General features: G+C 41.0%; 1 protein-coding gene across 1 annotated transcript in view; it reads left to right on the forward strand.

Annotated features, from left to right (window-relative positions):
* Positions 1–645: 645 nt before the first annotated feature.
* Positions 646–23,171, forward strand: part of SLF2 (SMC5-SMC6 complex localization factor 2) — a 31,514-nt gene continuing 8,988 nt past the window's right edge. The window contains exons 1-14 of the mRNA XM_054071766.1: positions 646–904; positions 5,875–5,918; positions 6,387–7,087; positions 8,076–8,133; positions 9,393–10,558; positions 13,223–13,305; positions 14,210–14,326; positions 14,593–14,760; positions 16,517–16,619; positions 18,065–18,140; positions 19,856–19,997; positions 20,563–20,671; positions 21,765–21,941; positions 22,496–22,593. Of these exons, the coding sequence (XP_053927741.1) occupies positions 795–904; positions 5,875–5,918; positions 6,387–7,087; positions 8,076–8,133; positions 9,393–10,558; positions 13,223–13,305; positions 14,210–14,326; positions 14,593–14,760; positions 16,517–16,619; positions 18,065–18,140; positions 19,856–19,997; positions 20,563–20,671; positions 21,765–21,941; positions 22,496–22,593 (3,152 nt within the window). The 5' untranslated portion in view covers positions 646–794. The remainder of the gene's footprint in view (positions 905–5,874; positions 5,919–6,386; positions 7,088–8,075; positions 8,134–9,392; positions 10,559–13,222; positions 13,306–14,209; positions 14,327–14,592; positions 14,761–16,516; positions 16,620–18,064; positions 18,141–19,855; positions 19,998–20,562; positions 20,672–21,764; positions 21,942–22,495; positions 22,594–23,171) is intronic.

The following is a 23,171-nucleotide window of genomic DNA, read 5'->3' on the forward strand; positions in this document are numbered from 1 at the left end:
TAATTCATTCCCTTAACGTAATGATTTATTCCTTCCATCACTGATCTCGTTAAAGATATCCCTGCTCCTGCAGGATCTGGACCAGATGACCCTACTCACCACCTTTGACTCTCACAGCTCTGCATGTCTTTTTGGTAGACATTTTGGCCATTTCAGACCAGTTGCTCCCTTCCCAGCCTTTTTTAGCCTCCCAACAGACACAGTTTTGCAAAGCAGCCATGGATACACAGTCTGGGTTTCCATAAGCCCTACGGCTGCTGTCCTCAAGGAACACTTCACACTGGCACTACCGCCCTACACATGCTTAGGGACCACGGGACAGAGCAGTGGCAGGGGGCAGGGCTACAGGAAGGCGCGTGCGTGTGGGCGGGGCTGGAGCCGCTACGCACCAGTCAGCGACAGGGAGCGAGGTAGGGGGCGTGGCCTTCCCTGCCACGCACCAATCAGCGAGAGGCAGCGGGTGGGGCGGTGAGGACTCAGGACCAAGGCGCCAAACCGCCCTTCCTGCCCCGGGAGCGCGCGGGAGCCCCCGCCCCCGCTCCCCCTTAGCCAATCAGAGCTGCGCTCAGGCTTATAGCCCCGCCCCCTCCGACAAGGAACGAATGGGAGGCACCGCCGCTGCAGCCGCTTAGCCAATCAGCGGCCGAGCCGAAAAAAACAGCCATCCCCGCTGCCTCCTGCGCGCAGACCCCGAGCCGAGGGTCCCTCGGGCCGCCAGGCCTTGTTATGCTGCCGGGAGCTGTCGCTCTGCGCGCTCCCCTCCGCCGCGCGGGGTCAGCAGGGCGGCCCAAGCCATGACCCGGCCGCTCGGCGTGGGTGTGCCGTCGCCGGTCCCGCCCGTCAACAGGTCCCGACGCCATTTTACGCCGGCGGCCGCGGCCAGAGAGACGACCCAAGGCTTCAGGTAACGGTGGGGATCAGATGGGGGGTGAACGGGGACGCGACTGGGCTCCCGCCGTGCCCCGCGGCCCCTCCGGCAGGGGGCGCCGAGCTCCCGCCGTGCCCCGCGGCCCCTCCGGCAGGGGGCGCCGAGCTCCCGCCGTGCCCCGCGGCCCCTCCGGCAGGGGGCGCCGCGCTCCCGCCGTGCCCCGCGGCGCCGGGGCAGGAGCCATGCGGGCGCCATGTCCGGGACCGAGGCGGCACTGCAGATAGCCAACGGGAGCTGCTGCCCCACAACACTGTTCCCAACCCTTCAGTCATGGCTGAGTGTGGCGGGCAGAGGTGGGAGAGTGTCAGGGAGCATGGCGGGGTGCAGCCCATGCTGGGAGGGCATCCTCTGGGGTACCAGCCTTGTTCCCGTGGGGTGTGGGGTCCTGGCCAGGGTGAATCGCGGCTGACAGCTGAGCGGCCTGAGAGTGTACAGAGAAACCAAAGAAGATTGGAATAATCTTCCCAGGGAAGTAGTAGATGCTGGACACTTCTAAGGCTCAGCTTGACAGCGTGCTGGGCTGTCTCATTTAAGCAATGTATCACCAAAAAATATTGGACCAGATGATCACAGAACCATGGAATGATTTGGGTTGCAAGGGACCTTAAAGATAGTCCAGTTCCAACCCTCCTGCCATGGGCAGGGACACCTCCCACCAGACCAGGTACTCGAGGCCCCATCCAACCTGGCCTCGAACACCGCCACGGATGGGGCATCCACAGCTTCCCTGGACAACCTGTGCTAGTGTCTCACCACTCTCATCGTGAAGGATTTCCTCCTGATGTCCAGTCTAAATCTGACTCTCCCCAATTTATAACCATTCCCTCTAGTCCTGTCACTACACACCTTTATAAAGAGTCCTAGAGATTCCTTCCAGCCTGGCATTCTGTGATTCTGTGTCTGGCCCAGTACTGAGTAGCATCTTAAGCACTTCGTTCAAAATACGTGAGCCCTCCCCCGTGTACCCATGTGGCTGCACATCTCATGTCTTTGTGTTGGTTAGTGAGTCTACCTGTAGAGCTGGGATGGCTTCAGCAGTTTGGCTCTGAAGAGGGAAAGAACTTCAGTTGTCATAGTTACATCTTGGCAGCCTGTTCCAGCTGCGAACTGTGCTCCTAACAGTGCTGCAGGATAGGGTCTGCAGGGAAGGCAGTGGTGGGTAATGATGGTTTTTAGACACGAGGAACCTGTCTGCCAACTAGAAATCCAAATTCTGGTAAAGACCACATAAGGTTTTTCAGAGGCTGCTGAATTAAATAATTTTTATTTCTTGCAGTATGTGGCAAGTCATAGTTTTTTTATGCCTTTACGAGCACTTTATTTTGTTCATTTCTGCTATTCCGATTGCCCTGAAGGAAAGGGAGAAGGTAAAAGTTCAATTCCTCTTCTGTGTTGCTTCTTCCTCAAGAAAGTGAAACTACTTTGTGTTTCAATTTTGCTCCGGTCATCTAGAAGACTGTTGTGTGGTTTTGTGAGTGACTTTCTTTTCTGTTTGTTTTGTTTTGGGTTGGGTCTTTTTGTTTGTTTTGTTTTGTTTGTTTCTTCAGTGCTTCATTTCATTGAAGATGTAGTAATGATTTGTATTTTGTTCCTGTGTTCTGTGGCTTTGCTTTCTCTGAGCTACCGTTGGGGTTTGCAGCACAGATTTTTGAAAGTACAGTTTTGTCCAATGAGAGACAACCACTGCTCTGGCTGTAGACACTACTTTTAAAGACTACTTGGGGGTTTCTCTTTTTAAACAAGGAAAGAATTTCCTCCTGCCCTCCTTCATGCAGGTTGTGCTCTTAGTCTTGAGAGACCTGGAAGGTCTGTTAGATACACAGCTAGGAAATGCACCTTTTTTTTTTTTTTTTTTTGTCAAGAGAGATAATGTGTTTATGGATTTTGACTTCTAATGTCTGTTTGGTTCTTTTTTTTAGCAGTCGCCTTGGTGTCACAGTTAAGATGAAATTTAGCAAAAAAATGATGGAATCGTTTTTAGGGAGGATAAATATATTTTGCTGAATTAATGTAATTTGCTGAAAAGCATTAACCAGAGCTGTGCAGTCATTGACAAAGATACATTAAACAACAGTGATCTCTGTGTCTAGTGAAAGAATGAAAACCAGAAAATATCATTGCTTCATCACTTCTTCATTCTTTTAGGGGTGATTGTTTGACTGCTTCTTATAACAGTAGCAGAGATCCTCCTGTGAATTGTCTGAACAGTTATGGTCCTGTTCACATAGAAAATCACAACTTCAATTTGCGTTTGCATATATATATAAAGACCGAATTGGAAAGCCCAGTACTTTCTCATGTTCCGCCTTGTACTGTATCACTTGCTTTCTTTTTTTCCCCACCCTTTGCTTTTTGTTTGAAACTTCCAGTACGCTTCTTGTCTAAGATATGGCATGGCACTTGGGAAATTATTATTTTTAATTGAACAGTTCCTATCACTTAAAATTGCAAGAAGCAGCATTATGGCAGTGTTATGGGCAGCGTGATCTGGTGGGACGTGTCCCTGCCCATTGCAGGGGTGTTGGAACTAGGTGATCTTTAAGGTCCCTTCCAACCCGAACTATTCTAGGATTCTATGAATGTGAAGTAAAAAATGTCACTTTAAAACAAAAATCTAAGACAAATCACTCCCCTAAAGTTAAACTTTTGTCCCAGGGAGGTAAAAGAAAAGGCCTTTTTTTTGTTGTGTTTTTTTTTTTTTTTTTTTTTTTTTTTTAGCAGCAGTGCCTCCATTCTCTCAGTGAGGTTATACAAGACTTCGGCTAGTTTTGGATCATATGTGGATTTTGTTATGAAGCTCTTGCATTTAGAATAAAAGTAAAAAAATACAACAAGATAGTGGATGTGGAGATAAGCAGTCCTTAAAAATCAATGACTGTGGAAAGAAGGAAGAATCATAGGATGGTTTGTATTGGAAGGAACCATGAATGTCATCTAGTCCAACTCCCCCTACAGAAGAGAGCAGAAGTTTTGATTTTGGTTTGTCATCAAGATTCAAGTACGGGTAAGAATCTGAGCGGTAACTGAAGTTGAGATTTGGATGAAGGTGAGATTTGAACTGGTATTGCAGACAGAGCTTTAACCTGGAAGGAAGAAGTACAGTTGGCTTAGTTAGTAAATCCAGCAAGCTGTGGGCATTGATGATTCTGCAGGTGCAAGAGCAGTCACAAGCATTGGGAATGCCCCAAGGAATGCAAGGGCAGCACACCTTGCTGTGAGGAGATGAGGTCAGGATTTCAGAGCAGGAGGTTGTCTAGGGCAGAAAGACAAATTGGTCAGCAACAGCAATAACAGCAAATAAACCTGCATTTCAGTTTATTGTTTCTTATGTTGGACCGAAGTTGTGAGTGGTTCCCTGTTGCTTCAGCACGTGGGAAGAGTGGGTGTATTTTGGCCTGCATCAAATTAGGCTGGGACAGGTTGCAGGCAAATAGTCCTTGACGAGTAGTTTCTGTGCTCTTTGGTAAGCGGAAAAGACTGTCTTATATGCTCATGTGTTCAGTTCACAGGCAGCTTTTTATTGAGTTATAGTATACTCAAACATCACTGCTTGCTGGTAGCCCAATTAAAGAGGTTATCAATGCATTATAAACAGTTTTTATATTTGTGCAGGTGGTAAAAATGCAGAAGCCACGTTAGAATGCAAAAGTGAAAGTAACAAGATTAAAGAAAGATTCCAAATTAAATCCAAGTTCAGTTTGAACAAGTGAGCAGTGGGTTCTTCTAGCCTGAACTTCAAATATGGTTATTGAATCTGTGAAAGCATAGTTGCATATGGATGCTTGAATACGTTAGCTTAGACTGTGGAATAAATAATTTTTGCCTTTGTTTTCACTGTTATGCAGGCAATAAGGACACAGCTTGGTTTTGGAAGTCGCAGAAAGGTTACAAAATATGGAAGAAGTTCTTAAACAAATATGTATTAGTCTTGTTTCCTCACAGCAATATTTTGTTGGAACTTGAAGAGAAACTTCCAAAACAGGCATAAATATAGCCTCGAAGTTGTTAGTAAACTTCCTTGCTGCATGGAAGAAGATGAAGATAGGAAGTTCATAGTTCTCTATGTATTTTAATGTTCAAATTGTATGTTACTTACACAATCTGCGCATTTTCAGGAGTGACATTCTGTCGCGAAGAAATACCTTGGCATCTGAGAACACCACTAGTTCTTGCCAGGGAAAATACCTCTGATTTAGAGCTATTAATAATCTTGTTATGTGCGTGTAAGATAGTTGGCTATTTCTGTTGGAAGCCAGAAGCTGCCTGTAATGTGTGCTGGGAGGGATGCCACTGGTGTGTGTTTTGTTAGGGGCAGTGCTTGCACAAGTTCCTTCCAAGAAGTCTGGTAATAGCAGAGATAGGAATTTGCGTCCCAGCCTGGCACCAGATGTGTGGGGAAGAAAGCACTAATAGTGGTACACAAACTGTTTTGGACAACAAGAAGAAAGTTGCAGGATTAGTTGAGCTTTACAGTTTGCATCTAGAACTGTGTGGCTAAATTTGATTGCAACTAATGATGCACTGAAGAGGGTTTGGTCACTGATGGTATTGATAAGGGCAGCTGCTCACCACTCTAACTCCTTAGAAAAATTACAGTAGGAGTTAACGGCTCAAAGTGTTGACAGAGGAGATAGGGAGGTTGTTATGGGGATGATGTGTTAACATCATCGCATTAGGTACTGGTGAGGTCTCACCTGGAATAATGGATAGAGGTGAGGTCGATCTCATTTAAGAAAGCTTAGCTTAAGCTGGAATTGTAGCTAGGACTTACCACAGTGATAAAGGAAACAGTTTGAGCAAGGTAATGGGCAGGTTGGCTTGTTAGCCAAGTGGAGTGAATGCTGGAATGGGGATGGTGATGCTTTCTCTGATCTGTCGGAAAGACCTATCAGAAATAAGGGCTGCTGGAATTACAAAAAAAAGATGAAGTTCTGTTTTCTTTCCAGAAACCAGACCATTACGGAGTTCTTCAAACCAGTTTTAAACCAAGGTAAGTACATGTTTTTTAAATGGAAGACATATACATGAATTTTAATTATATAAGTGTGCAGAATATAGTCCAATTTTAATCCAAACTGGAGCAGCAATGTAATGAGCATAGCTTGCCAAATATGTCAGAATATGCATGTTTAATTTTTTCTAATAATATCACTGAACAATGTTAATTTTCTATTAAAATTGACTTCTTTAAATAGTGATGTAATTATTGTTTCAACTCATTGTCTCACACGTAAGCTAGATTGTATATAATGACTGAAGCTGTGACGTAGGTCGTGCAATTCTTTGATATGAACTAAATTGCATGGCACTGGGGAAGCTGAATGATGAAGTAAATTAGTTTTGCGTTGTGTGTGAAAGAGATAAGATATCAAGTAATACAGTCCAGTAAGATATTCCCCCCCCCCCCCCCCCCAGTTTTGTGGTTGGGAATAATTTGCCCTTTCTTTTTCACTCTTAGACGTTGGCTATAAAGACAGAACTGTGTTGTGCTCACCGGACAGAGGCAATGTAAAAGATGCAGGAATCGAACTGTCAGTGTTATGCACTGAACGTTTTGAAAAGAAAATATCTTCTCCAAAGAAGGTCAGAAGAAAAAAGATGCCAGACCAAACGCCAAACACGAGTCCTATATTAGATGCCTTTCGGAGAGGAATTAAGGAGGAAAAGGACAATGTAAACACTTCAGAGAATGGCAGAACATGCAAGGCACTCGATTCATTATACCCAAAAGTTGTGATTCGAAAACTCTTTACCACAGCATCTCACAGCTGTTTCTTGGCCAAAAAGGATAAAACTGTCATGTCAGAACAGGGAAGAATTGAATGTTTGGGTGTAACAAGAGCACCATTGTCTTGTGGAAATAGTTGGGAAGAGAAAGCTGACTGTATGGATCTTGAAGATGTTAGTTCAGGCTCTGACAAATGGGTTTCATCATCGGAAGTTGATAATCGAAAAGCCTGTACCAGAAGTAACGGCACTGTGAACAACGTATCTCTGTGCCAGAATCCAGGGCTGCCCATGAAATTGCCCTGCACTGACTCTGAATTTAGGTTGTCACCAGAAGGTCTCCACAGAGAAAGGAAGCGGAAGGAACATCGGACAAAACAATCTAAGCCATGTCCTGTAAAGCCATTCTCAGGAACGAGTGTATCACATCAGGTGTGTTTGAAAGGGTTGTGAAAGGTGGAAATCAGTGACCCATGTGTGTGTAGTTTTTTGGTTTTTTTCTTTTTCAATGTGGGATGAGATTCTTGGTGCTGCCTTTTTCAGATGTAACAAAAGTTTGTACTCTTTTGCTGTTCCTTTGTACGTTTTAGGCCATGTTTGGATGAGTCGATTCTTAACTATTTTACAGTAAATGAGAAATCCTGGGAAGTTATTCTGGGTTAGGTGCAGGCATGGAAATGCAATGGAAATTGTAACTTTAAATCGAATTTTGTAGAAAAAAAAAATCTTCATCCTAAATGTCGAGTAACCCTGTGTTTTCTTAAATGTAGTGCTGGGAACAGCTTGGCAAATTTCTGCTGGTTAAAAGTTGTAGTTCATGACAGCTCAGATTTATATGCTTAGACACAGTATTTAAATAGAGGTGGGAGTGATCCTATTAAGTGTATAGTTTTTCGTTACAGATTGGGTTATATTCACTTTTTTACCAACCAAGAAAGTGTTTTTTCAAGGTTGCTGGTTATTTGCAAGAGAGATCATTGTATCTGCCTCAGGATGTGCTATGAGTAGAATAAAAAAGATGATTTCCCTTGTGTTTCTTTTTCTGCTTGGCACCTCTCCCATTGTATTTGCTTGTCTGTGCTCTCTGTCATTTTGTTGTTTAAGTTTGTGATGACTTCTTTCAAGAAAGCTGTCTGGGCTATGTTGCCATGTACCCCAGGGATGCAAGTGGCTAATGGCCCTAAAAGTGGAGAAATTTAGAACAAGAGGCCAATCTGAAGAAAAGATATGAAATTTGTGGTGTGAGGAGTCTGTTTGTTGAGACCTTTGCAGCTGTTTTTTAAGTTTGTCTTGAAATGAAGTATATTGCCATATTTTGGGGGAGGGGTGCAAGGGAATGTGGAACTTAGTCTGTGCTGGATTCAACATCCTGGTTATACAAAGTATGCAATTAACTTATCTTCTCCATCTTTATTTTTAGGGAAACGGATGTCTCTTTCTCAAAAGACGACTTTCTTGTTCAGAGGGGATTGCCTCAGGTACAAGCAGTGCTGATAACATTAATTAAACAATCAGGTTCATCACTCAGTGTCTCTTTTTAATTGCTTTTTTTTTGTTAAGTTAGTTTTTTCTGTAAAGAAAAGAAAAAATACTATTGTATAGTCATGTTTATTTCTAATATATGGTGAGCTTAAAGAGGTTTGAAAGTAATGTGGGAGTTTAGTGAAAAATAGATTGTTTGTAACTTCTAATGAAGCCATGATATTTCTTCGCCTTAAAACATCAAGCCATGGTTGTTTTTATGGCTTCTGTTGCATTTTGGAAAATCGATGTTCACTGTGGTCTTTAGCAAATCTTGCCTTTCAGCTTAATCCAAAAAGAACATTCTTGGTGAACGAAACACTAAAGTGTAGCTGGTATCTCCATTGCTTTTTGTGCCTTTGAACCACATAATTTTGTTCTACTCTAGGTAGAATTGATTATGAAAAGCTCACATGAACAGAAGCTTGAGCTACGTCAAAAAAAAATAAAGGTCAAGAGAGGGGAACCAAGAAAAGAAGAATATTCCCATGTTGTGTGTCCATGGCTGTGTGAACTTCTTGGACTCACTGCCGCTGTGCTTCACTTTCTGCCTGTGCTTGCACTGGGCCTTGGCCAGCAGTGTGAGGAGCTCATCTGGCTGAAAATTGAGTTGAGTTCTCAGCCACATCAGCTCCATGAAGTAGTTTGCCATGAAGCATCCAGGTGCTGCTGCCAGCTGAAGGCAGCAAACTTGGTGGGGAAGGTGGGCTATGCTGCCATAGAACTAAAGCCAAAAAACATGTTTCTTCATCTACTGAATGCGCTTTTTTATGAGCCTTGTTAAAATTATTGCAGCATTCCCCAAATAGTTTTGTAATGTTCCTCATTTATAACCATATCTGTAATTACAGAAACTTTTTTCTGTCCCATACCTCAACTCCTATTGTCCGTTTCCAAAGACTGATTGATTATGGTATATAGATTAGTGTTCTACGGTGGCTACTGATCTGCTTTAACTTAAAAGGATTAAATTTCATTTCCAAATTGGCTGAAAATGTATTGTACGTTATTATTGTAACTAAATCTTAATTGTGGTTCTCTGTGCTCAAACAGAATGGAATTATTGTAGTTTCCGATAAAAATTTCAGGTATAGTTGACTTAAAACTAGAATTTAGTTTTTTAAAGGATAAGCTGCTATAGGTTTTTTGGGGAGGTGGGGGTGGTGCTTTTTGAACACGACAACGGTGGTTTACTCTTTTCTTAAACACTTCCTAGATGACCCATCTCAACCAAAGCAAAAGCAGCTTTCAGAACATGAGGCGTCTTCTCCAAATGCACTGAGAACATCATCTGAAATGGCTGCTGGTATGTGGAAGAGCCAGACTGTTCCTTCACACTGCCTTAAACTTAAGGTGTCTTCTGGGCAATCCAAGCAAATAGACTTTCTTGGGAAAAGAAAACACACTGCCGTGAGTGTCAATACAGACAGTTCAAATCCATCTGAATTGTCAAGTTTGAATGACCCTGATTTTGGTAGTAGTTCATCTGCAAAATGCAAAAATAAGAGATCTGCCTTTGTAAAAAATATCCTTTTAAAGTCTGCTGGTGATGATGTTCTGCAACTGATAGAGCCTGCTGCTCTCGCTAGACATGATTCCACTCTTCCAGAGGAATACCTCAACTCAAGTGATGAAAATAAGAAAAATAATCGCTCCTCTGTAGGTTTGTCATCTTCATATTCTGCTCACAGTTCTGGTAAAAATAACCACATATCTGTTGTAGATACCAAAGAGAATCAATTGCAGGTGGCTAACTCACACTTTTTCTTGGAGAAGTCCCTTCTTTTTTCTCAGGAAAAAAGTACTCCATTGCCTTCTCTCCACCACTTAACACAAACAAAAAATGTGGACTCTTCGCTCCAGAATGCTGGCTTATCTCAGGTACTGGATGCTAAGAAGGAGCAAGGTGGGAAAAGACCAGAAAGGCATGAACACAGTGAAAGTTACAGTATTCAATCCAGAAGCAGTTTTTTAAAAACTAAAGACAGGACTTTGGAAAATGCTTCAAATCCTTGTTCAGTGGAAGGTTCTGGCAGACCTGCACTCTCAGAAGAGACTGGTAAAAGTGTTCCCTGTTCATTGTCTTTTAAAGAAAGGTGCATGGACAGCGACCATCTGTGTTCGCAGCTCTCAGAGTTACAAGTTGAAAGCACCTGTACAAACAAGTCCAAGCCGAATAGAAAATCAAAAAGCAGCTTTGATAGTGAAGATGGGAGTTTGGAATGCGGTCTAGATGAAGAGGATGATGTTGATGATGAAGAAGTATTCATGCCACTGCAAGAAATTCTCTCTTTAAGTCCCAAGCCACAGGCAGGAACCCTGGAAGAATCTTGTCTTGACAGTTTTTCGCAGGACACCCTGACTCCATTACTGAAGCTTCATGTAAGTGGCTTGAAAAAAAAAACCCAGAAAGTGGTGCATCAGCTTGGTTAGGTTGTATTTTTATATATATATTTTTTTCCTTTATTCATAATGCATGAAAACTCAGTTATTTGCCTGTAAAACTGGTTACTCGGCTTAAGGGTCCTGTGCTGCACAGTGCAGTGTAGTCAGAGAAGGGGTGGGCTTGTTACTGTGCTTGTCCATAGAATGGATGAAAGACGGCTTGTACAGCTGGATTGCATTAGCTCTGTGCCTTTTAGTATTTTTTAGGAGTTCTATTTTTGCCTTTTCCTCCCTAAAGCAAAAGGCAGGAGATTACATTTACATGCGTGGAGTCTAATGTTTTAATTTTCTTGTTCAGGTAAGATTTTGTAGTTCAGGTTAAACAGAGGAGGTTGATGTAGACGTTGAGACATCTGCATGGTAGACTTCAGTTGTACATCCTTGTTGCAGTCTGTTATTGTCAGAAATTTGTGTCTGAGTTCTTGGTCTGTGTGATATTTTCTTTGGGGTTGAATTTTGTGGAAACGGGAAGTATTTTAGAAAAGATCTCAAGAAGCTGAGTGACTACTTCTGCGCTCAAGGGATAGAGGAAGTGTTTGAATCCCAGTTTACGGGATGTTACAGTAATAAACTGATCAGTGTTTTAAAAAGTTAGCCTATTTGTTCAATAACAGCCTGTCCAGTAAGTAGTGGTTTTGAAGTTTTGTTGTAAAATAATGTTTTGATTGGGAAGGCCCTGCAATAGGACTCGGTGTGATGTTCCTGAAAGTTGGCACAGGTTGGAAATGGCTGCATTTAAATAAAAGGATTTTGTACTCAGTCAGGCTGGGTTGGAGTTAATTTCCTTTATTACAGCTGTATGGTGCTGTGTGTTCCAGGCAAAACCAGTGTTGAGAAGAGACTGGTCTGGTTATTGCAGTACTTGCGCCACATCAGGGCTTTCCTTTCTTCCTGCTTTGCCCCTGCAGCGAGTAGGCAGGAACGAACAGAAGTTGTAAGGGGTCAGAAGCTGGACTGCTGACCTGATGTGACCAAAGGGATCTATTCCATGGCAGAGAGAGTTGTGTTTGGCGTTCAAAACCCAGCAGGGGCAGTTGGTCTGGCATGTAGCATTACTCGGAGTCCAGCTGGAAATCCTTCTGCTTGTGGGAGGTGCTGAGTGATTGCCTTTGTATCACTTTTTCTGTTTTTGTCTTATCCCCTCTTCCACCACTTATTAAACTGTCTTTGTCTCAACCCATGATTTTTCTTGCTTTTGCGCTTTGTCATTCCCCTACACCATGAGGAGGGGAGATGAACAAGCTCTGTGGTGTTTAGCTGCTGGCCAGCATCAACCTACTGCTGTTTTCTGCAGTAGAAATATATTGCGGAATATCCGTATGCTCTCATCCTCCTCTCCTCACGTTTTTAAACCTCTGAAACATTTTAATTGTTTCCTTGAGTTCTCTCTCCATAGGCAGGTGTTGAACAGCCATAATTATTTTCTCTGTCCTTACGATGCATTATGCAAGCGAGTTATGGATCAGGTTGCTGTGGTTACGTGTGGACGCCACAATCTTAGACAACATGCGTACGTAATTGGTGGTTAAGATTGATAAAAAGATGCAGCCTAGATCAAATGTTTGTGGAATATCTGTGTGACCACAACAGCTGGCCTGTCCTGTTTCTGTGTAATTAATAGACAAAGCAGTTAAGAACTGTCCCAAAATTCCCATTGCCATGTTTTTTGCATATACTGGCGTTGGTTTGCCTTGGAAGAAGAGGCATCTGTGCACATTGGAATAAAGTCTTGGTTCCTCAGTTCAAAGTGAGTTTAAGCATATTAACCAGATAAAAATAAGGTAAGAAATCTTTAGCTTTCTCACAAGATTTCCCAAACAAAAACACGCTGAGTGTTATATTTGAAAGTTACTTCTGAACACCAAAAATTGTTATATTAACTGGCTTTTTTGTTAATAGGCTGACACTAACAACTTAAACTAGCTTATGTTACCTTTGAGTGGCAGAGAATCTCCAGTGAGAGGCTATGCTCTTATTGAATTGTGTTCTCCTAAAATGAAGGAGCTCATAGAACTTCTGGTGTCAGAAGGACACTGCTTGTCCAAAGAACTGAATTGTGGCCATAAAAGATTTCAGAACTGTGGTGTCTGCTACTAGCTGAATAAAACACTGACTGCTGAAAACCAAACTAATTTTCCTAGCAGTTAAGGGTTTCTTTATGTGTTGTTTTGTTTTTTTAAACTATATTTATTAGTTTCTTAACTTGGGTTTCTGTTAGGATTTTGATTGGAAGCTTTGTTTTGTGTGATTATTTTGAAGGTGATTTAGCAAACACTGTAAGGCTTCTGATGATAATAGTCTTTGAAGGCTAGCTGGAGGTCAGCCCCAAGTTGAGAAGCAGAGACTTGCTTTGCTGTTCTGGTCCATTGTGAAGCACAGTTATTTCTCAATTAATCACAGAGAGATTTGACCATTATATAAAATCGTCAAGGGACTGCGAAACTTAAACTGTTAATTGCCCTGTTTTTCAGAGGCTCCTCGAGTTTGTACTTCTGGGTAAAATATGAAAACTGGAAGAGGTTTCTACTTTGTATTTATTGTCTAACTGAATGCACTGACCGCTTATGGTATTTTTTAAAATTTCTTACTATATCTTTATAGCTTTCTAAGCCTCCTGTTGTTAGCCGGGTGTCATACGTGAACAGCTTAGAACATCTTTTGAAGGAGAAAGAAGAATCTAAAAGGTTTGTTTCTTAAAGCTGCTTTGAAAAATTTGGGATGGAGTTATAGAAGCTTAGATTAATCTTGTCTCCCTGAAACTGATGGAGTTTGAATAGCAGCAAGCTAAGCTTTGCCTGCTGATGACACTAACGTACATCTGACGGAACCCACAAGTGCGGCTTAACTGTAAAAACTGAATGACAGGCTCCTTCCTAGCAGTGAGTGATTTGTGATACATCTGCCTACCACTAAATTTACTGATGCCTTTGTTGTAAATTACTGAGCCAGCTACCAGCTGCTGTTCAGGCATGAACTAGAAGTATTTGTGTAGACTGACTGTACTAGTTTCTTGAAAGGCATTTGTAGCTCAGTTTTGGTTTCCAGAGTTGTGTAGACTGTCAGTATACGAGTAGTTACCCAGTTCAGGGAACAGAACTACTTGAGTGTTTTTGGAAGAGGTGTTTGGGATAGAAAGTGTGGTCTGTGTACCAAAGGCGAGTGGTGTTGATGGGTTTGTATGTGTGATTAATTGCTTTTGTTAAGAATCTGACCCTAGTAACTATGGGCTTACTGACTATGGAGCAATGAATACTCCTAAAACTAGTACTAGGTAACGAACAAAATACTAGTGTGATGTGTTAACAAAAAAGGAAAATAAAATCATCCATATTGAAAGTTTTGTGTAATTACAAGAAATTATATCAGAAGTTGGTTGAATGCAGTTGTCTCTGCCAAACCAGTGTTTGGAAAACATCCACTTTGTGGTCTTGGAATAACAAGATGCTTGGGTTTTGCACAGGTGTGATGTCTCCCATGCTTTTGCCATGCATGGCTGCTGACTGATTCACATTCAGAGCTTAAATTTTGTTGTCTTCTGCTGTAAATACAAAATGGTGATGGTATGATCTGCTGCTGCTGCCATTTCAGGGTAGACGAACTAGAAAAGCGGTTACAGGAAGACATACAAGAAATGGACACTGATTCTGCAGAGGGAGATGATGAGGAGAATGACAGTGGAGATGAAGATCTCTCAGAAGAGCACAGGTCCTTCCAACTCCAAAGCCAATTAAATCTAGCTCTTTGCTTTTCTAGTCTTTTTTCTAATCTCTCATTAATAACAACTGATGGAAAACGTTTAATATAAACCATTTTTATTGTCTTTCAGGGTTGGGTGGATTTTCTTGGGCATTACTGTATTTAAACAATTCAGCTTTCACATAAGGCTGTGTTCATCATTGGAAAATAACTGTCTCAGCAAGCAAATAGACTCTCGATGTTTAAATTCATAAAAGCAATTTTGAATTTTACAGGGCGTTTATAAAGAGATTTTCAATAATAGCTCATGCCATACCTGACTACCACCCTGGAGAAGATGTATTTGATTTCTCAACCTCTAGGAAAGTCTTCAATCAACATAATCTTGACTTGAGGAATTTTCATTTCATCCCTCAAAATCCAATAGAAAACCTCCTTCTTAGGTAAGAATATCTTCTTCACTCTGTGCTGTTCACTTGTACAATTTTCTTCAGTGTTAGAAGGTTTTAAGATTAAAATGGTGTCTTTGCATGCAGATGAGCTCTGTCTTACGAAGTAGGAAAGACTGATTTCCTTTCCTCAGAATTCTCCTTTCCCGGTTAGCTTTACAGAACAATGAATTGTTACTTGTAGCTCCCTTTTGCCCTCTGGAGTTCTTGAAAAAACATCTCAATGGCCACGTTTCTACTGTTGGGCTATCTCTGATAATCTGATGAATTTGTAGAGGATAAATGAGGAAGTGAAATATTATAATGAACAAAAGCTTAACTATCACAAGACAGAAAGAGGACCTTTGTGGGAAACTGGTTTATGATCTACTAATGTTGCTTCATGTCTGCTGAAAGACTTCTGTGGGTTTTTGTCCTGAATGGGCGTGGGACTTGGGCTCCACCTGACGAGGATTGCAGAAAGTCATGATCTCTTACGTTTCTTAGTTTCAGTCACCGAGCTAGCGGTGCATCTGTGTGCTTACACACAACTTTTCTGTAACTTGCAGGGATTTGTGTTCTATATTTATGAGGCTGCCAGGCTAGAAATAGCTGGAGAAATTCTTGCCTAATACCACAAGTGCAAATCCTGAAAAATTCTGGTTATTTCAGTTGGCATTTTATTCCAAACTTGCATCAGTGAAACAGAGCATTCATTTAATCTTATAGGATTTTGTATGCCTACATATGTGCTATTGTGGGTGTGAAGAGGAGGATGGTTTCTCCTTGTTTCTTGAGGAAATCGTGTTTGTGATGTGTTGCTTTGGCTTAAGGCTTCTTTATTAATATGTTTTGAAGATCACAAGGATAAAAGCTTCAAAGTATCTTGTAAATCAGTGACTGGAGGAATGAGAATTAAATGAATCATCCCCTTGCAGAAGGCAATTATGATTTAATTGCATTCTGCACAGCTGGCTCCTTTTGGCTGGCCTTTTGGCATATGGATGTCTTTCTAGCCACTTGCTCCATCAGTTGGGTGGGTGGTATATGGAGAAGTTAGGACACAGAGCTCTTGGCAGGGCTACCTGTTTTAGAAGATACTGAGAACACAGGAGACTAAAGAAGGGTATGTGGGAATGTGGATAGCCTTAGTTCGGCTGTTTCTGATACACCTGACTTTCTAAAGAAGACTAAAGCTAAAATAATTCAGTAATAAAAATGTCATATTTTTTGTACTTGCAACAGCTATATCTTGTACCTCACAAATTTGCACAATGAGATTAGACTGTTATATTTTAATTGTTTTAATTGCCTTCAGACTCTATTTAAAAGATTGGATTTTTTTTTTAAATGCAAACATAGTTTTTATCTTCTAGAAGTGTTGGTAGAGTAAAACTAAAAAAAAAAAACAGTAAAAAAAGTATTCTGTGGTCTCATTAAGTGTAGCAGCCTGTCTCTGTAGACAGACATGATGATCTGTAGTACAGATCAGTGTAAAGCAGTGTTTGAAGCTATTATTCTCTAATAATACAAATGTTTCCAAATTATATAGTATTGCATTCTGGATAAAAGATCATTGTTCTAAATAACAAATAAGGCTTAATTACTCTAGTATTTCGTATTATAAGAGCATCTGTTTTGGATCTTCAGATCTTTGTTTGCTGTTGATGGTCTGGGGAGTTGGGAAGTTTTTATGTTTTTGTGAAAGTGCTTATTCAAACACTAATTGATTTTACTTCTCTCTCTCCCCACCCCCATCTTTGTTTTACAGTTCTGATGTAACACAGCAGCTTTATTTAGCTATTAATGGTTTTCTAAGTTCTGCCTACAGCTGTATCTTGTGTCCTGTACCGATTCTAAAGTGGCTTTTCCAGGTAAGACTGTACTATTCATGCAGCTATGCTCTGTCTAGGTATAAAATTCTTCCTGGAAGTCAGTTGTAGCGGGAATAATCGGAACAAGTTTGTGAATCTGTTGCACTAGATTAACAATTTCTAAATAAAAAAATCTTTCTTTCGGCGTTCTGATGTGTTCTCCAGTCTGAAATATTTTGATTATCACTAGGGATAAACCACTAGGAATAGCCTTATCTCCACACTTTCTGAGTGACTGCAAAGCTGAACATCCCTGTCTATCTTCATATATGTTATTGTATTTGAAAAGGGTGCGGTGCATGCTAGGTGAAAAGAGATTTCAGGATATAATAATGAGGGTGAGATCACAAGCAAATGTTGGTCTTATTTATTTCCACCCTTAAGAAAACAAAGAAACCCCAAGCGTGCTGCAGTGTGCAACAGCACCATTTCTACATATAACACCTTGTAAATCGTCAGACATACCTGCATTATCAGGTGATTTTCATTTGGAAAAGGTCTGAGCACGTTAAGGCTCAGGAAAAAATGGAGCCATTCTCAAAGGAAGTGTCGTAGCTGTCTGCTTTCTAGATGTTTCTATCCATGTCTGAGTGCCCTGGAATTTACTTTTTATTGCTCACAAAATCACCCCTCTCCAATCTTCTTTCTGTTATTATTTAACATATTCTAACTGTGCCTAAAGCAAAAAGGAAAGCTAGACTGTATGTGAAATTGCAGCCTGTGTCCAGCTGTTGACCAGCTTTCTGCTTTTGCTGAAACAGAAACATTTTACTCCTCCATGTCCTTCCCTCCAGCCAGTAAGATATTGCCTTCCAGCCCTCTTATGAGCCCTGGTGTTCCTCTGAGCAGAGGTGTGAGCCAATTCAGTGCACTCACAGAGCAGGACACTGTCCAGCAACTGGGGGAGAAAAAGAAGAAGAGTTTTTTGCTGGGCTAATGAAGTGCTCCGAGAAATCTAGACTGTACTTCATAGTCGTGGTTATGTAGTTGAGTTCTATGAAAACCAAATTGGTTTTTCGGTTTGGTATTGCATATAGTCAACTTGCCCATGACTGGAGAAAGTTTGTAGTTAACTCTGTTGCCCAGGCTTCTGATCAAGGAGTTCATCTTGATCACAGATGCAAATGGGTTCCAGAAGGACACACAGTACTTTCCATTCTCTTAACCCTCAGTACCTTCTTATGAACGAACAGGTTCAAATGGGGTTACAGCATTCTGATACTGCAAACAACTAATTTTAGTCTGTGCACTTTTTCAAATAATAAACATTCACAATATTCTGTTCTCTTTGGTATTTCTTGCTTTAGAGGCTTTGGGGTTGTTTTTTATTCTGTTGGTGTTTTATTTTACCAAAGATTGATTTATAAAAATAAAATTTAATTAAAGAAAACCAATGCCATCTTGCACCTTGGTGTTCAACATGTACCTTCTTTTTCACTCCTCAGGTAATGTCAGTTCATCCTGACTATTGTGTTTCCACCCAGATTTTAGACAGATTGATGGAGATAACACTAAAAAATGGTGAGTATTTGAAAGGTGGAAAACCGACCAACTGAATGAAGGCATTGCATTTCCATTCTGCTAAGTACAGGGAAGTGTTGGGGAGGAAGTAAAAGGTGCCGGCTCTATTCTGTAATTCTGGCACGGATTTGGTTTCTTCTCTCATTTGTGTAACAAATGCCAGGAGTTGTTCTTCACCAAATGTGTGCAAGGTGTACCACAGGATATTGTCCCACAAAGCAGTGCATCCAGTACAGAGCCTTCTAAAATCACTTTTGTTATTTCGCAAATAGAATTGACCTGAAGAGGAGTCCAATCTGCTCAAAAGCTTGCTCTCCTTCCTGTCTTTTACTTTGGAGGATGCAGATGTTCATTTCATAGCTCAAGGACTACAGTATGTGTTTCACATAGTCATACCCTGTGTGTAGCATCGCACAGTTCACGTCCCAGATAAATGGCAATAGCCCGCACGAATACTTTCCAGGATCTGTTTGAGCACATGCTGCTGTTCATGTCTGGTGTTTTGCCTTCTTTCATCTGTATGTTCAAATACTTCTCCAGTACAAGTCTCTGTTCTCCATGTCTTCACTTTATTCAGACCCACCAAAAGTCATTTAAGCCTGCCAGTTAATTAGTTGAAGTAATGGTGTTCTGTTGAAGTACTTGCTCAGGTCTGTCAAATTGTACCCCGTAGTTTGAATCTTGCTTGAAATAGAACTGTGAGCTGATACAAGTGGAATGTAGTCTCCTTTATTGTGTGCTTTGCTGGCAATAAGGTTGATTGAGAACGAACAGTTCAAGCTGATCAGTGAGCATGCAAAGTAGGCTGGGAGTTGTCCTGACCTCAGAGCCGCCGGAAATGGGCTACAGTTGCTCCTGGAAAGTTGTCTGACACTTTAAAATTGCCCACTGTGGAGTCTTTAAACCATTTTGAGACATTCTGTTCCAGTGCTTAACTAAGGATACATCTTTTTTTTTGTTGATGGTTTTGGGTTTGTTTGGGTTTTTTTACTGGATTGAACATTGAGATCTGAACCTGTGGTGTCCCGAGCGTTGTGTTCATTATATTTGGGGTTTTTTCTTACAAACTTAGCACTGAGGCACGAAATTGACTGCATTTAGAAGTCTAGCGACTTCTGTCTTTGTTTGGAGAACACTGCATCTAGTTTGATGTTGCTTTGCTGGTTTAGTGCCATATGAGTGATCCTCTCTAGACTTTACAGACTTTCAGATACAAGAAATCATGTAAATTAGCTCTTTTTTTGCAATATGCCTTGTTTCTTATTTCTATCAAATAAGTGAATTGCATCTGTTTAGCACTTCTGGTTTAGAACCTCTGCCTGTTCTCAAATCTTACTTGGCTCCACTTCCAGTTCCACTGTAACGCCCTCTTACCTGTACCTGCACAGAGCAATAATTTACGTATTCTCTGAAAAGTAAATGCTGCCTCCTTGCGTATTCTGCTGGTGGTGGTAAAAGAGAGCTGTGAGGGAGAATGGGTGGAACTTTAAAGTAATTCACCTGTTACATAGGCAGTGTATTTCTCTAGCATAAAGTACTGTGTTAGCTTTAATTCCTTCGTGGTTCTGAATATAAGCATACGGTTCAATAAGCCATCTCTGAGATGAGAGCTGCTAGAAGTGATGTAGGCTGTTGAGCTTGTTTGTTTCAATTAAAAGGAACTAATGCTAAGAACTAAATTCAAAACTAATGCATTCCATGTCTTTTACTTGTAGCTTCCATCAGGGATGAACAGTCTAAACCATGGATTCCTTCACTAGCTGATGTGTCAGCTGTTTTGGTCAACATGGGTGTTGCGTTTAGATCTCTCTTTCCATTGCAGCATCTTCAGCCCAACTTTAATGAGCGTGATATTTTGTAAGTGTTTTCCTTTTGGTGTTTATTGCTTAGATACTATGAAAGCAAGCCTTGTGCTTAGAATATACAATCAGAAGGTTCTCCTTTATTTCCCCTTCTTCCATCAAACCATACTCTTCTTTGCATTCTGAGCTCAGGTCTTAGTAAGAGTAAATAAGCCAGAACTTCAACCAAGGCCTGCCAAGTCGGGATTCAGCAATTCAGAGCATTGTCCTTTGTCCTGCGCTTTCCTAATCACAGGATATTTTGGGTTGGAAGGAGCCTTAAAGATCATTCAGTTCCAACCACCCTGCCGTGGGCAGGGACACTTCCCACTGGATCAGGTTGCACAAAGCCTCATCCAGCCTGGACTTGGAGGTTTACAAGAACTGTTGCCTAAATAACTGAGCAGAATTTTAATTTATTATAAGTTAAGATAGACGTGTGTGCTCTGTAGCTGAGAATTGTTTTGATTTGAAGGCATTTTGAAACATGCAGGGTGTTTTTTTTCAGATTTGATGCAAATAAGCCTTTGTGGGTGTTTAAATTGTTGTTTTATTGCTCAGATTAATGTCTCTTTTATTAGAAGTCAGATGCAAGAAATGGTGGGTAAACCACAGCGAAGAGGACACCTAACCTCTGCCAGTCCAGCATTCTCCAATCTACCAGAAAACAATTTGATCAATGTGATTAAGGTGAGAAAACCCCAGATGGTGTGTGAGGAGGTTTTAGGGGTGGTGGTGGTAGGAATTTGTTGCTTTGGTTTGTTTTTTTAGCAAAACCCCTAGTGTCTTGTTTTAGTCCTGGGCATGTTTTATGAGTAGATACTCTCCTGGGGTTTCAGCTTCACATTCAGCAGCAAGTATTGCAGGCTTGTCGCAAACTTTGGAGTTTCCTGACTTCCTTTGCTTTCACTCACAACTGCACAGTTCTGCTACCTCGCTTTTCCAGCTGTGGCACTTCATCAAATGTCTCTGCTCCCTTGTGTAGAAGAAACTATCTCTTCTGTGTTCCAGTGGAAAGGGGAGCTGATGTTGGGTGGGATGTTTTATGCTGCCTCAGTGTGTTAGCGCAGCTCTTGGAGGTGTCTCAGTCCCTGTGCAGCACAAGGGAAATTATGTGGGAGCTCATGGAGGACAGGTGGAGCTGTGACTGACCCTTCTGTGGGAGGGAGCTGCTGGATTCATGCACTGTATCCTGGGAGACCATAGGCTGAATAAATGCTGGTCAGACGTCACAGGCTAATTCTTTGTGATTAAAGGTTGTGGAGTGAAAATACTTACTCTATAACTGGTGTCTTAGAGTTTTTTAACTATGAAATGACTTAGTTGAAGAGGAGGCATTTGGAGCACCCCCACTAGAGACAGAATACACATCTCCTGATTAATTTGTGTTCTCATTTACACACCCCACCCTCCCGATATTGTAAGTAACTCATGTGATAATACTTGGGTAGGGAAAAATCTCTGGATTTACATTCTCAGTATGACTTTTGTGTTTATAAAGTCTGTCAGTCTTTCAATTAGATGGGGATTATCTGGACAGTGGGGCAAGATCTTTCCTCTCTGTAATGTCTGGGGAGTATTGTCATTGTTCAAAAGATGAGCTTCCAGCAGGCGTGAAAAAAGTGGAGTGCAGCTACTGGGAAGTGGGCAACTGTTAGTTGTTAGCAAGGACGATGTATCATTTGAGGAGCATCTTAGTGTGAGGGTGGAAAACTATTTAAAGTATGATGAGAACTTAAGCTAAACCAGTTTCAGATTTTAATGCTTTTTATTTCTTTTCAAGTTTCTAGGTTTCTGTACAACAGTAGTTCAAGGTGGATATACTGATCGAGAAATAGTGCTGCTGCTTCTATTGCTGTTTAAAATAAGCTTGGAGAAACAGTTAAAGCAAATACCTTTGATAGATTTTCAGTGCCTTTTCGTAAAGCTTCTGATAAGCATAGAAGACTGGGATGCAAAGGTAAATTAATAGATCGTTTTCTTGTATTCTATTTATGAAACTGCAACTTAATTTTCAACTCTTCTTAAGTATTTGGTTTTTCTTGACATACCAGAAAAATACTGCTTGGAAATGTACTATGAAAACAATTGGGAGCTTTGGATTTTTGTGAGATTCGGGAGGTGGGTGGGTATTCTGAGAGGTTTTTGTCACGTGACACGAGGCTTTCCTGTCCTCTCCTATGGGGGGAATGTTGTCTTAATCTAAAATAGCTGTGTTTGTAAAATGTCTCTCTGAAACAAAGAAGGAAATACTGCACTAAGCTGACAAAATGTCATTAAAACCAATCTGATCTCAGCTACCCTACTGTAAAATAGCATTTAGCAAACTTAACTACAGGTACAGTGCAGAAATACCTTTACACACATTGTCTCTCATCAGCCCAATTTCTTTTAACATTGCTATTATGTATGTTTGTAGGGAGAAAATGTTTACTTCTTTGCAAATAAAACAAATGCCCATCATATCTGTTCTTCAGTAATAGGATTTTCGTTGCTTTTATTGTTCTTTTAAAGATGCCTGAGCTCTGCCTGGCGCTGAGTGAACTCTCTAGTCATCACCATAATCTTCTGTGGCTTGTTCAGCTGGTGCCTAGCTGGATAATACGTGGACGGTAATGACACTGTAATATCAGAAATATGCTATATCAATAACGGCTAATTTATTTGTGTAATTAACACATGATTTATTTGTATAAGCTTCAAGTCTGATAAATGCAACAGATATTACATGGCACTTCAAAAAAGAACGTTTGGGTTTTGTATACGTTACAAATAGTATATGCAATTCTTATTGTGTATATATAGCTTTTTGATCACATCTACTGTAAAAAAAGGGATATTTTACATTTTATGTATAGTTTTCTGGGCTGTGGACTTTGTGGTACCTGGTAGTAAAGAAAGACCTAGCAACTTCAGATTCTGACGTCCATTGCCTACTCTTAGTTCCTGTCTAAATGATTGAAAATTAAATTTTCTTTGGGTGATTCATGTCTGCTTTTAACTGTCAATATGAGTTCTGTATCTTTTGAAATGAAAAATTACAATGTATCTGAGCAAGGAGAATGTGTTGAGTCCTCAACTTCAGGCTTGGAGGCAAGCTTCTAGCAGTGTTCACTTGTGCAGAAGAAAAGCTGCAATGAGATAAGGGTACTTGTTTTACTAGCCTCTTCAGTAGTTTAATAGCATCTGT

This window comes from Cuculus canorus, chromosome 7, assembly GCF_017976375.1.
Source record: "Cuculus canorus isolate bCucCan1 chromosome 7, bCucCan1.pri, whole genome shotgun sequence".
NCBI lineage: Eukaryota > Metazoa > Chordata > Aves > Cuculiformes > Cuculidae > Cuculus > Cuculus canorus.